The 15594-nt window shown below is 40.0% G+C and overlaps 1 protein-coding gene across 1 annotated transcript; it reads right to left on the bottom strand.

Moving 5' to 3' along the window:
- Positions 1-11236: 11236 nt before the first annotated feature.
- On the bottom strand, positions 11237-13079 carry foxl1 (forkhead box L1). The gene has a single exon (XM_018704013.2). It carries the CDS (start codon positions 12894-12896, stop codon positions 11724-11726), a length of 1173 nt encoding a protein of 390 aa, XP_018559529.1. The 5' UTR covers positions 12897-13079; the 3' UTR covers positions 11237-11723.
- Between the last annotated feature and the right edge of the window lie 2515 nt (positions 13080-15594).

The following is a 15594-nucleotide window of genomic DNA, read 5'->3' as shown; positions in this document are numbered from 1 at the left end:
AATAATAATAATTACTCATTATCATTATCATTCATAATTTTAACAGGATCTTCAAGATGTAAGAAGGCAGTGACCCACTGACCATATAACAGGTATTTCAAACACTACATCCATTGCTATTACTAATAGTTTTACTTAGTTAATTTAATCTTTATGAAAAAGATTGTGTTATTGCCATACAGTGCTATGGTTCTGGCTTTATTGGTGATAAAATGGTCTTGATTATTGGCTACATTAACCAATGAGAGGTGTTATCTTTCACTGAGACTCCAAAAGCCTGATCTTACCTGAAGCTGTAAAAAACATTTGATGTTGCTCCCTTTCTCACTCACCATAGATGGTAATAATTTAGGCAGTCAAGTCAATGCATTATTTCCATGTTTATAAATGCTGTCACTTAAAGAGTCCTTTTCTACCAGAGTTCATGAACAGACTGCTCACCTCTTGAGGTTGACAGATCTTTGCTGAGCTGTTTAATTGTGTATTGTCAACCATGTAAATCTCAGGGTCTCACTATGTAATAATATGACATAATGTGATCAGTAAAATCACTGAATGGATGAATTTCACAATCTGCTTAAATACATTTAAAATATGTACATGCTATCCTGAGACTGAAAAAGGGAAACCTCATGTTACTATGCATAAGGGATCACCTACTCCTTCTGTCAAAGGTCCACTTAGCCTATTATTGTTTAATATTTGTATTTTTGTACAGAATTAATGTTATTTTTATTAGTATTTGCCTATATCAGTGTGAGCGGACTCAAAACACATAGTGAATCCATGATGAATGCTAGATATTAACCTTAACTTGATGCTCTCAGAGCTCAGTTGAAAATGTCACTGAAGAATGCAGTCCTGATTATTGGATATTGTTTTTATACATCATCTGTGGATCTGCGTTGATTTTAAAATAACCTATTAGTCTCAACTGTGAAATGTACTGACCCCAGTCCCATTCTGAATGTCAGTGCAGATCTGAAGCCAGGTATATATGGCACCAGGCAGCAGAAGGCTGCTTACTGACCAACAGCAGGTGATCATTAGGTCTTAAGAGTCTCAGAGAGAGATACCAACTCTCTTCTCACAGTGGAATATAACCTTGTTACTCAAGTACTTTGTAAAAGTTGTCATTGGTTTTGCTTGTGTTCTTTATTCTGTTGTCAGCCAGTCAGTACAGACAGCCCAACATTTTATGCTTAACTTGTGTTCCTGGAGATTTCCAGTTTATTCTACAGTGTAAATTATATATCAGGTTGGGTACCACGTCAGTCTATACAAGTAATGCCGTTTAAAAAAAGAGGTTATAGGTACTGTGGTGTGTTTTTATGACATTGCTGACCAACATTACATTTGAATAAGGAAGTCTCATTACTGCACAGTTAATTATAGGTAATTGAATTGCTGGTCTCCACCCCTGATTTTCTTTTTTCCCCTTGTCTTTTAGAGACCTCAAAGAGGAGGAGCTGATCAGGTGGGGAAGTTCATGCTATAGAAAAGACCCTGAAAGTCACTGAACCTGGTAAAGTATCTGGCAAATCTTAGTGTGCTGCCTGCATTAAGGCCTCACCTGAAGCACTGAAAAACAGAAACTTAAAGTGCAAGAAGAATTTACTAAACAACACTGCACACTCTAAGCCAGGATAAGTTGAGTTTACTTTAAAAATTTGAGGAAACCGCTCGCTTGCCTTAAAAAATTTAAGTAATGGAAAATGAAAACTTAAGTACATCTAACTTAAAAGCTTAAAGGTATTGGAATTTCTGTTTTTAGTTCAGTACACTAAATGCCAAGTTGATTCAACTTAATTTTTTTTTGCAAGGTCAGCTGCTTTGCTCAACTATTGCACTTAACATCTGTAAGTTAAACACACTAAATTCCAAGTTGATTTAACTTTAAATAGTTTACAAGGTCAATTGTTTTGCACAATTGTTACACTTAATATCTTTAAGTTCAATGCAATTAAGTCCAACTCAACTCATGTGTAATGTTCATTTATTTCCCCAGTTAGTCCAGTTAATATCTTCAAGGCTTTAAATATTGAGAAAAAGAAAACAGCAAAGTGGCATCGCTTTTGTGTTTTATTTTACTTAAGAACTTTTAGCTTCAGTGTCAAGCTATTCAAATTACAGTAAAATGTTTGCATTGTTTTAAAACTTAACTCAAAACTCTGAGCATTGCACTGTGCTACAGAATGGAGCCCCATGTTTTTAACAGATGAGCCTTGAATCCTTAGCTCCTAAGATATTCTGCATAAAACAGTAAAACACATTTAAAGGCCTAGAAACTATCTTTGTCAGCTGTTTTAGCTTTGGATGCTTGAATATATTCATACTAACATGACAACAAATGACATCCAAATTCTTTGTCGAAAAAGTGTGCAAAAAAGTCTGAACAATAAGCTTCACTGTAGCAAACTGTAGCAGAAAAATTCTTAACCATATTCAAGTTCACAATACTGCCACTGCTCACTTCTTAATGCTAGAAGTGGGTGAATATTCAATCATCTTCTGAGACATCACAAGTATTTTCTTACAAGTCTGAAAACAACAACCAACATCTTTTTGAATGTAATCGAACCACAGTATCAGTGCCCCTCTATAACATACAAACATAAACATAAGCAGCAACATGTCAAAAGTGCAACATTTCAACCAAGCACCTGATATCTGCACCAGTCAGGAACCGACTTTACACTGAGAGCTGGTTTTTCGAAGACTGAATTTTGGGTGCCAACTGAGTTTTACCCAGGCTGAACATCATCTGCTGGACAAAGGAGAAAGTATTTTTCATGTACTTGGAATAGTCCAGGTGCAGGGTGTAAATCAGCCCAAAAATGACGCAGAAGGCCTGAGGAAGGCTGGCCAGGTCATCCATCACAAGACTTCCTTCTAAGATGATTCCCGCTTTGGATGGGTTCAGCTGTGGGCTTTCTTAATTAATACAAAGGAGTCCCACTGGAGTTTGAATGTATGAGTCCTGGTCAGTTGCATCCTAAAGGAGGAAAGAAACAGATCAACAAAGAGGGGACAATCAAGACAGTTAAATAGTACCGTGTTGTACACAAAAACTGCCTTCAGGTGTACATTTAAATTGTTCATTCAAACTGTTGGAAGTAAAACTGTATTTGGCGAAAAAAAACTCTGAAACATTAAATTAATCCTATAACATATGGTATTCATTAATGGTTCAAAATGAAAATGGGCAGAAACAACATGCATCTGCAACATGTTCAACAAATTGATTTACTTACAGAGCATGTTTTGAAGAGGGCAGAAGGATCATCTCCCAAGATGACTGGCAGCCCTCGAAGGCAAAGACACTGAATGTCTGTTGGCTCAGTTGTCTGGGAGATAATGGACATTGAATACAACACACAGTAGAATGAACAGTTATTAAGGATACTCACATGTATTTAAAACACAATTTGACAAGTAAGACATGTAAGGAAAGAACAGAGGATAAGAGAATGATGGGTGGGTGCAGCGTTAAGGAATGAGATGCAGCGGTAAGGGATGAGTTGTGAATGAATAGAAAAGAGGAAAGAATAGAGCAGAGCAAAGGGGGAAAAAAATAGAAAAAATAAGAAAGGAACAGAAGTCAAATAGAAACTTCACAAGACAGGGATAATGTTGACATCTCACCTTTGTGTGACGTAAAAGCTCAGCCAAAACTTGACCGGTAAGGCCTCTCTTGTTCCTGAAGAGGTTCATCAGACTTGGAGAGAAACGGTCTAGTGCATCAAAGAAGTTTTCTCTGAGATTTTTCCCCACCACTCTGCTGAACTCATAATAAACCTGAAACATAGTAGAACAATATATCAGCACCTGGTCAAATTTCCGTATCTGACACCCTCAACAAACACATGGTTGACACAATATTTAATGGTCAACATTACAGTTGAAACACACATTAAAACATTTATAATGAATATCAAAACCTGCATACAAACCTGACTTTCTGTGAAAGAGCACTAGTACATCTGCTGATGCAGCTATCTGACACTTCTTCTGCGAAGAGCAAATGTCATATCCATCTCTTTATTAACTAGGGATCCATTTGGCTTTTTCTTCATCATTTCATTGACCAGAACCTGACGAGATCCCTCCAGGTTGTGTTCCTCCATCCCCTCAGGATAATCAGGCAGGAAATTTATTTCCACTTTCCTCTGCTTCTTGATGTCTTTGTTGGGAGGGTCGCTACTTGTAGAGTGCCTTCCGCGTTTACCACCATTGACAGTGACATCAAGTCGACCGCACTGGCGCATTTTGGTTCTATAATTACCCATCTTGAACTTGAGACTGTTCTTCCATCCATCCCAGCCAGAGGGCGACCCTGTTTCTTTAAGGCATGGATGTGTTTGCACTAAAGCTTTTGCAACAGTTTCAAACTCTTCCTTTGTTGGGTATGCTTTAAATGCATACATTGTCTCTGCAATTTTAATGCATACATTGTCTCTGCAATTTTTCGAAGATGTCATGTTTCAGTTCTTTTGTCACTTTCAGATAGACGCCATCCCTGAGATACAGCAGGTTACCTTGGCGTAGTCTATATTCAACATCAACTGGAAATTTGGGAATTTCAAATTCCTCTGGCCACTGAGAACTTCTGTCTGAAGAGGAGATGGACAGGATATCTGTGTCAATCACTGGAATGATTTTGATAGTTGGTTTCTCAGGGAGCTCAGACACATCTGTGAGGTTACACAGTTCATTGTTAAATTCAGGATCTTGGTATTACAAGTCAAAGCTGTAGCTTGCTTGGAGAGTGCCTTTGAGCCAGTCAATCAAATCTTCAAGTGTGTCTGGTCGTGTTGTCCTTGTCAACTTTCTTATATCTCCCTCATTGACAATAACCCTCATGGTAAATTTCTGTTGCACAGCCATCTGGGGAGAAATTATGGACAGTTATTTAGCAAATCACAAATTGTCTCAGTGTTACCATAAGCTCTCCTTGTACCCTGTACACTGATAATGGGAGGACGTTGTTTAACTCTGACATCTTAACCACATACATAGAGGTGACATCATCACAATGAAGTTGGTAAGATCTCAAATGCTCACAGTACCATGCTGTCATTTTGTGGCATACAAACAGAATCTCTGCATCAGCTGCAATAATCTTGTCAATCTGGGCAAATTCAGGTAGACCTGAGCATGACCCAGCAGAAAGTAAAATGATACTTTATCTTTACCTGGATGATACTTTATTCCATCTACACACACACATGACGCATTAAGCACTGATCCTGGTGTTCTTATGTTATGAGCAGTTGCTGTTTGTACACTTGGAGGGCAAGTGCAAAGCAAAACTGATGTAACCTGTGACATCTCAACTGACGGTCTGAAAAAAGAGATACAATCAAGGTGTTAACTGTTTGCCTGCTGGTGCTTTGTCGCAAATGTTCCACAAAGTGGTGTTTTGGCCTCAAACGAAAATCTGGGAAGGTTAGCTGTAGCAGGTGCCTGTGCTCTGCAATCTTGCAGTCCAGGAAATGCAGTGTCTCCTCAGTATGCCTTGGAGCTACAGCTAACTCCACAATGTCCTTGAGAAGCATGAGGATTTCCCAAGTGTTGTCACCCTCAGGGACTTAGTGACCAATAAGAAGTGGAAGGAGCCTTATTAGACACCAGTTCTCATGGGCATTTCCACCAATTGTCCCTTTGGTGGAAAATCCCTTGCCAATTGTCTGAGGTCGATCTGTTCTGTCACTAAATGTGTACTTAAAGAACCTGATGGCCTGATTCAGCACATCGAGTGTGAAATAATTTTTTGACTATCAGGTCTGAAAGACACAGTGACACCTCGGTTGGAACAATGCCTTCCAAGATATCGTGCAAGATGTCAGGAGGGTACCCACTCACCACATGAAAGTGCTTAAGATTTTGAGTTAAAGGACATGCTCCTTTCAAACCATAAGAGCGACCCAATCCAAGATCCCCTTGCACCTCTTGCACCTGCCTATCATGGGACTCTTTATCTCACATGTGAAAGAAACCAGAATGTACCTCATGCTGTTGAGTGTCACGTCTACTGGTTGAACAGAATCTGCAGAATTTCTTGACACTGAAGCTCTCCAAGAATCCTGCAAGAGAGTGAGCAGCAAGATTGTCAGCTGCAACGTACAAAACAGTACCTTTGACACTTGCACCTAGGTGCTCCAGGAAAATGCCATTTTGCTCAACAAACTGAAGATCATAGATCAGAGGTTGCAGTACTTTAGCATAACCACACTCTTTGACTGTGGAGGTGTTGCACAGTAGAGCCAGTTGGATAGAGTTAAGGTTGGATCTATATTTTGCTGGTATGTTCGCAATAACCCAGTAAACTGCACACATCTTATGTTTCAACTTTGATGTTCCAAGAGGATTGGCTACTTCAAAGTCATCAATGTAAAGGCCAAGAGCAATTGTGAACTCATCCTTTGAAAGAAGTGAATTTTCAATGAAGTACTGCCCATCTGCATATGACCTGTATTCCTGTGGGACATGGACTTTCTCTGACATAGCTTTGTTTAAAACATCAGTTTTGTTAAGCAACTTCTGTAGCATGGGAACAATTGGAACATATGCAAGAGGTTTTTTGCCTTTTTCCACAACATATTCAACTGGATTTACCAGTGGAAACTCTCTGCCCATATAGGCTGCTCTTTTTTTGGCAGTTCCTAAAGGTCCATCTTTAGAACAATGTGACATTATGTTACTTTCTGACACAGCACTGATAATCTCTTTAACAAATGTTCATCCATGCAACAGTTATATTTGTTTAATACAGTCCTGACTCTGTTTTGTAGACGTGGTTGTGACAGCTGATTGATTTGCCAAAGCTGTTGTACCACGTCTTGCACAGCACTCTCTGGTATGTGCAAAACAGTTTGCATCTTTAGTAGAAGAGATGCTAAGTTATGCTCAAACTGTTTTTCTAAATCATGGAGATCACGGTCACTGGTTACCTCATTGACCTTGTCTATGTCTTCAATATCATCCGCATCTGACATTTGCTCTTGTGAAGCATCATCATCACTGCCTTAAAACATCATCACCAACGATTTCTGACTTAAACCTCTTCCAGTTCTGTTCTTTGTGTACTTTGCTCTTGTGTGCTTTGAACGTGGAGTAAATACTGCTTTCAAAGTTACAGTCTTTATAAGGACATCTGATCTTATGGTTTGCTTTTAGATGCACAGAATGCAGGTGAGTGAAAAACTCACTCTCTGAACAAGATTCAGCAAACTCACATGACTGACAACTAAACTTAATTGGCCCATCTGCTGGTTGGTGATCTGCAGTTTTGGTATGAATGTGGGACAAATGCACTTTAAGTGCATTTAGTGACTTAAACGTACACAGACATTCCTGATGTAAACAAGGAAATGGCTCTGTTCTCACGTAACTTCCATGTTTGAACCTATAATGCTTAAACAGCTGTGCTCTCTTTTCACAGCTAAAAGCCCAGTACTTACACTTCCAAATCATTGTGTTTGAATTCTGTTTAGAACAATTTTTCTGTAACATTTTAACTTTGAAACTGTGTATTTCTAATGTTCCCTAATAAGCCAACATTAACCTAAATGTTCTTTTGTCAGATATATGAACTTACCAGTTTCAGTAGCACAGCCAGGAAAAACGGCTGGACGGCGTTTCCTCTCTCCCTGCACGCACGACAGCCCGCCTCACAGAACCGCGTTGTCTCAGTCCAGATCCTGGTGTGGTGTCTAGACGGTGAAAGTCGTTACAGCGATGTTTTATTGCTCACATAAAGCTAGAGTGAGCAAACTAGCTCTATCATAAGAAGCAGGCTAAGCTGAGCGATGACAACTTCCCTCCAAGGAGAAGTCGGCTAAAGGACAGCCAGCTAGAGCCTTCAAATGTCCGTCGAGCCTGTTCACATTAAACGTCTTCGCCCCACAAAGATAAAACAAAAAGTCCAGTTCCTCACCAGTAGTTCCTCCAATTCACGCAACCGTAATAACGGATGGAGCCCGGTTGGAGAGCGGTTGGACTCAGCACGGCGGTCCGGTTTGGACTATGCGTTGAACGCGGTCGCGGTCACGGCCACGGCCGTTTACGTTCCCAGAATGCATCACGCCACAACAAATCGTCACGAATCAAAATCAAAAGCAGTACTTTATTTTTATTTGCATTTTACAGATTAGCGTCGTAAAAATGGATAGTTTTTTTGTTTGTTTGTTTGATGTTGTCTTTCTTTCTTTCTGTTTTTATTATCTATGTGGTTGTACATGTGTGTGAACGAGTATGTGTAGGCATATAGAAAATGAAAAAAAAAACAAAAAAACAACTTACCTATAGTTTTAAAAGCAGATGGTGCAAGGGCCTCTCATAACTCAGTGGATTTGAAAAAGGGGTGTGGTATGACAAAAACTTTGAAATTTAAGGTAATTTAACTTAAAATTATTCATACATTCACCAGTAACTATTGATTAGTAGAATTTACTGTATAGTAGTGGCATCTAACTTTATTTTTTAAGTGTATTGCAATTAAATCTTTAATTAGAAATAAAATCCGGGCTAACGGTGCACCCGTTTTTTCCATTTGCACTTCTTGTACTTATTGTGCATGTGTTGAGGATACATGTGTTGATATTATAAGTTCAGTACACTATACAGCCACCTGTATAAGAGCGTACCTGTCATGTATGAGCGAGTGGGAGCTCTTATTGTGAAGTGACTGCTATGGTTACTCATGGATAGCATGGTGGATGTTAAAGTAATACTTGTCAATGTAATAATTGTCAAGTAACACATACTAAGATAGGAGTTGGGACGCACATGAGACGCTGTTCTTTGGAGTTCTGTCAGTTTTGTTTAGAGGAAAACTTTTCTCCTGCTTCTGTCAACCTCTGGGAGGCTCCTCTGTAATGTTTGGTCCAGTGATACCTTATTGGTTGTGTCACCACCAGGAAACGAGTTGTGAGTAGGCTCACTAATGCACTGTACTGCGGAGGGAACACATGAATGGGCCAACTGTGAATCCAGTGTTTACAAAGGTTTATATATTAAATAAATGCAACTGACATTTTGAAATACATAAGTTTAATCTGACTCTATTTTTTATACAGTTGATCTGGGTTTTCCACAACAACTGCATTTTGGAAACACAGTCTGATGTTACCTGGAAGAGAACATTGTACCTGCTAGTTTACTGTAATTTATTAATTACATTTTTTGTCTCCTCCTCTTTAAAACAGTTCATATTTTTTAATTTTTCATATTTTTTAATGATTTCATTTACAACATACATGCAGCCATGAACTAAAAGAGCAGCAGTAGGAAGAATATAAAACAAAAGAAACAGCAAAAGAAAAAGCTAAAATTCAGGTTTAAGATTTAGGTGTGTTAGCAGAGGGAAAACTCCAACATCACCTGTGTGTCCCTGCTACAGAGTCCAGACTGTTTCCAGTGCTCATGTTAAAGATCTCCAAAAACAATTTGTTTTCTCAGATGACTAATAAAAAAGAGAGGATTTCCTTTTTTCTCAGCTGCTTTTTCTGTTCAAACACTCACAGTGACCATCAGATAACTGACATGTATTCATTCACTTTGGGAATCTTTGGAGTAGCACCAGAAGGTGGAGAGCCAGTACAACCAGTTACAATGTGTTATGTGTTGGCTGCACCCAAACGCCAAAGAAACAGAGTTCCGTGCGTCAAGTTAAACCGATACTTCTTTTCTTTCCACTCCTCTCTCACCCTCTTCATCACTCTTTCCCCTCTGAGGTTTTCATCATGCTTTATTTACACTGTCTGACCAAAAGAATCCTATACACAGGAAATGCTTGTGATTGTGAGTTCCTCTCCTCAAATGTGGGGAGGTTTATTTATTTCAACAAACATTCCTGATTTGCACAGCACTGGCCTCACACAGCTTTTTCAGACGGGCATGTGTCTAAGCTATAGGCCTATATTTAGACATGGCTGCTCTCTGTTTGTAATGATGCTGTCAGCAGTGCTCTCTAATTTCATGCAGGTGTCATAGTGTTGCTGGAATTCAGAAAAGCTCATTTAGGACTCTCAGTCCCATCAGCTCTTATTAGATATGAACACCAGGATTAAAATAGTAGACTCTCTCACTCTTTTTCAAAACTTTTCAGGGTCTGCAGGATTTTACTGGGGAAGAGGGGAAACTTAATTGACTCAGAGTGCAACAGCTCACTTGATCCCGGAAACAGTAGTTTGATGAAAAAGTCAAGAGTCTCTTGTCGTCCTGCAGAGAACTGCATGTTGCAGCCTGCCACAGTGGATGAAGTTTTCTGAGTGATGAAATTACAACACATAAAGCTGAGGAATACTGTAAGATGTGGTCAAAAGTTCATCAAAAGCTCATAAATGGACCTGGATCTCAGATTTTCTTTTTTTAGTATTAACGCATTAAAATGATTTCATGTTATGTTATTGATGTAGTCTGTCTCACATATGGAGGTGATGTGTTTGATTGATTACACTCTTATTGTTGAACTGGTTCATATCAAACTGGTTGTTTAGGAAAGACCAGAACTTTATAATTGATATATTCACATAAAGATGTGATATTTATCAGTTTTATTAACATCATCATTGTCTTCACCGTAGTACTGTTAGATTTGGTACGATAAAGGTTTAAGTACAGTGAGTTGTCAGAGGCTTTTTTCCAACATAAAGAGAGGGAAAATCAATCAGTGAACAGTTATGAAATGATTTTATTGTTTCAGTTGTCTGAGTCATTACTGGAGGAAGTCGAGACACTGGAAACTGCAAGAACAGAAAAAGTGAGCAGAACATAGCTTAGTTTTACTAATGTTTTCGTTTTTAGTCACATAAATCATCATGTGACCTGCTCAGAAGTAGCTAACGCCACAGAGCTGCTCATTAAAGAACTGGCAGAATAAAACTCAATGAGAGTTTAGACTGCAGTGTCCTCCCTCACAAAGGATTTATCATGAGCCAGAATCTTGGTCCATATGTTTTGTCCAGTCAGTTTTGGGAGTCATGTTAATTGAATGATAATTGAAACATCCCGGATTACTCCTCTGATCTGTATTTAATCACTTTGGATAAATAAACAAAACTGAACAAGCCTGAAAGTCCCCACTGATCATAAAGCAAATACACATCTCAGCTTTTCATCAGACAAAGGATTATGTGTAGGTGACATTTCATTCAAATAGCAACACATCCACAGTCTTCCAACTGTATTTCTATTTATGGTTTTGACTCATTGTAAATAAATCATGCTGCCATTTTTCTACTGAACTAAAGTTTATTTTGCACAGTGGAATGTAAAATAGCTTTGCTTACATTATCAAGTACTAAAAGTTAATTCTCATGTTGTACATAATCTCCAGAGTTCAAAGATATGATGTGGGCTCCACGGGCCCAGTCATTACATTCAAGGTTCTTCTTTCAATTACGGAAACTTACTGTATGTACTCTGAGGGTTTTCATCGTTATGAGTGAAGAGAAAAACACTGTATACATGACCTTTCCCTAAATATTCACACAACAATGACAAAAAACATTATATCCTTTTGGGAGTTTTTGTATTGAGCATTAAACTGCGCAGTCACAGATTTTAACAGAACATGAATGCAGGTGATGAAGATGCCAGAGATCCTGAAAAACAACAGTAAACTGTCTTATAGTGACTCTTCATGCAAAGGTAACTACACGTTACACTTGTAGGGGCCGGTGCGTAAAATACAGGAAAGTCTAAATTCACGATTGAACTCATTTAAAATGCAGTACTTTGTCAGGGCAGGTGAGTGACAGGTAAGAGCAGAGGGGGAATCCCATTTGGCACAGCTGATGCGGCCGTGCACCGACAACCACAGACGAGCCGAAACCTGAACTTTGGCGCTCTGCGCATGTCTCCGCTGACAGACCGAGGACGCTGCCGCGCATTTCGTATTCACTTTTTGATAAGATGCTCTCGATGCTAAAACCTTTTGATTTATCCCTGCTCGGAACATTTCCTTTCGGTCTGTCCTGGGCAAGTGCAGCCAGGTTAGTGTTTCCCGAGCCGCTAACGGCGCAGAGCGGTTCTCTTTCTTCCCCGTTGAACGCTGACCTTCTCTCCTCTGGCTCCCAGCGGAGGGACGCGCCCAGGAGACGCGCTCCGTCCATCCATAGCGGAGTGTGTCTCGGAGCGGGACACGGGTCGGGCTGCAGAGCGTCAAGCCTCCTCCCAGCGGATGCGAGGGTGTCTTGGTTGGGGAGCACTTTAAGTCTCTGTGTGGGTGTATTTTCTGGCTGTTCAGCGTGGTTAAACTCAACCACAACAGGTTTAGTGTCTGGTTGTGTTTCCATCCTCTCCGCATCCTGCCTCGCCGGTACCTCTGCTATCTCTGAGCCAGTCTGATGTTTCATGGAGATCTGAGGGTCTCTGGAAGGCCCCGGGCCCTTGGTGCGCTTGTGTCCAGCGATTTTGGAGTCCAGAACCTCCTGCTGGCTTTTCGCCTTCCTCTTCCTCCGGCGGTAGTTACCGTTCTCAAACATATCCAGACACTTGGTGTCCAGCGTCCAGTAGCTGCCTTTGCCGGGCCTGCCCTTCTCTCTAGGAACCTTGATGAAGCAGTCATTGAGGGAGAGGTTGTGTCGGATGGAGTTCTGCCAGCCCTGCTTGTTGTCGTGGTAAAACGGAAACCGGTCCATGATGAACTGGTAGATGCCGCTTAGAGTTGCGCGCTGCTCCGGTGCGCTCTTGATGGCCATGGCGATGAGCGCGATGTAGCTGTAGGGTGGCTTCTGTGGGGGCTCCTGGCGGGCCGGCAAGAAGCTCAAGGCGGCGGGCACGACCCCTCCGCTCTCTCGTCCGTACAAGTAGATCAGCGGGGGGGCGGAGAGACTCAGAGTCGAGGACGGCACTCCGAGCGACGGAAGGCGGCCGTGGTAGAGAGTCATGACGCCGAGGAAGCAGGATTGTGTCCCGGGGAAAGTTGAGCCTGCTCCCGGAGCGCCACTCCTCCACTGAATGACTCTCTAGCCTCATGAGGGCCCCAGAAAAATGTTAATAATTGCTGTACGTTTGCTGTGTTATGTTGACTTTGCACTGGGGAATAAATTGTCCATCATAAACAGTCTGTGGTGTTCTCAGCCCACCCACATTAATTAAAATTTCATTGCACTGAAACTCCCTCGTGCCCCCCCCCCCCCCTCTGCCCAGCAACCAATGAGGTGCCGGGTTATTCCCTCATCTGTTTATAGAATTAGTCGCTTGATAAGTCTGCCCACCCAGGTTGAATCAAGCTGTGTTTATTTGGAAAAATTTCCGGGCACCCAATACATAAACGCACTGATGTGCTGTTTGAAATATCACGTCCACCCCTGACGCTGAGAGTTGCTCACACAGAGAGAACAAGCAAACATTGCCGAGTCCTTTCTGGGAGTTGCTGTGGGTTCCCTCAAATGAAAACAAAGTGTATAAAAGGGAAAATAACTTAAACAATTTGAACTAATGTCAGGTCCTCTTCTTTCCTCAGTCCAACACAAGTGGACGCAGAGGGACTGTATTCTGTTTGTTTCTCTCTGTGTAGGAACTGATTCTATAGCAAACACCACAAAAAAGCTTTATTCAGAAAATATCTCAATGATGGATGACTAACAGGAAATAATAATAATCATTATCACAATAACACTGGTACACCTACAGGCCTACAGTTGGTCTAAACACATATTAATCACTATCAAAACATTAATATCCTTGTTTTATTCTTGTTCCTCTTATCATTGAAGAAATTTTTGATTATGCATCAAAACCTGTGTAAAATTTCACATTTCTGATTATTTTTTCCAGAAATTATATCTTCCATTAACTTCTTCTTTCACCGGCACTTTTCCCCTAAAACAGTCTAATTTTAAGATTTAAATAATAAGAACTAGTCTTAAAGAACTGCCGTGTATTTGATCAGTAATTGTTGACTGTAAAATCCTCAAGTTGAGGATCCTGAGGACATGACCTGAGAGGATAGAGTTCTCAGGCTGCTGATTAAAACCATCAGATGTGGCTGAAAAAACAACCAAGTAAATGGACCTTATGATAAGAATTTGTGTTAAATAGTCTTGCAGAACTCAACCATCTCTTTTCTTCCCATCTGCTGCAAAAATACACAAATGAGGTCATTAATACTATAATTATACCACCAGACAACTTACTGAGCAGTTTCCATTATTTTTAGTGCAGTGTTTATATTAATTATTAATTACATCCTACATCCTCTTTATGCAGGTGTAAACCACATCAGCAACAGGTATGTGCTGAAGACATTAACAACCAGAATATATCATACAAAGTAAAACCAATTACATGCAGGGTGAGTTTTGTTTTAATGCTCTATCTACAGTGTAGTGTGTCCTCATGATTCATTTTAAGGAAAGTTTTGTTATCACTGATTTATACTGATAGATCTGTTCTTCAACTATCTTTTGCTGCTGTGACACATCAAACTCTGATTTGTCTTCATCATTTCATCTGTTAAAAAATGTGAAGAGATCTTTGTTTTGTGATTGGCTTGTTATGGGTAATGGCTGCTTTCTGGTTGTGAAACAAAGCTAGGCAAAGATTGACAGGATTGGATTATTCTGGCATTGTTGTAAATAATTAGCACTGAGGGATTTGAGAAAATAACAAACAAATGTAACTGATCACACCATCTCTATAATAAATACCACCTGTGTAAAGTCAACAACTCATCTTAACTCACCTCAGTAACTGGAGCACTTTACAGAATAATACAAGCACAAACTCACGCCTCTATGGTGACAACAGACACTGGACATCAGCTTTGTGAAGGTCATATTGACGGTTCCTTACGGTTGAGGTTGGTCCTAGAGCTGATACAATGAGTCCATCATTACTAACATAACAACATTAATAAATTATTTTGATAACTGTTTAATTCATTCAGCAAAAATGCCAAAAATTAGTCAGTCCCTGCTTCTCAATGTGAAAAATTTCTTTTTCCATTATTATGAACCATGAATGGATTAAACTGATGTCAGTATTGGCAGGGAGAACATATTTTAGGAAAGGTACTCCAAATAAACTCTCGCTTTAATTTTCTGCTTTGTATTATAATATTAGAAATACACACACACAAAAAAAACTAAAATGCGTGAGTCAAAGAGAAATTGTGTTCTCTGATGGTCTCTGTGTTCACTGGATACAGCTGCATGTTGTGTTGGTTGTGTTTGTATTGGAGCTGCACAAAGTGAAATATGGTGTTTTAATTGTCCAGGGAGAAGCTGCAGACAGACTGTCAGGACTGTTCTGCCTTACAAGGACAACACGGACAGTGTATTATTTGTAGATGTGAGTATGATGCTTTATATTATGTATTTTCCTGTTTATAGGTCAAAGGAGGATTATAACAACTTTACAAGTGCACACAGCTGGCTCCTGCTTACATTAGGGGTTTGGAGCTTTCAGTGGATAAACTCAGAAGTCGTTCTTTTCTCTGTCTCTCTCTCTCAGCAGATGGTGATTCATTCGCAAACAAAACTAAACTAACATGCAAGACAGGCCACAGCGAGAAGGCTTTGAGTTTTTCAAAGAGTGGCCACTGGAAAATTCTTTCCATCCATACTGCAGAAGACATATTTT

The sequence above is a fragment of the Lates calcarifer genome, linkage group LG10 (genome assembly GCF_001640805.2).
Source record: "Lates calcarifer isolate ASB-BC8 linkage group LG10, TLL_Latcal_v3, whole genome shotgun sequence".
Lineage (NCBI taxonomy): Eukaryota > Metazoa > Chordata > Actinopteri > Centropomidae > Lates > Lates calcarifer.
This window is presented reverse-complemented; position numbering and strand designations above follow the sequence as displayed.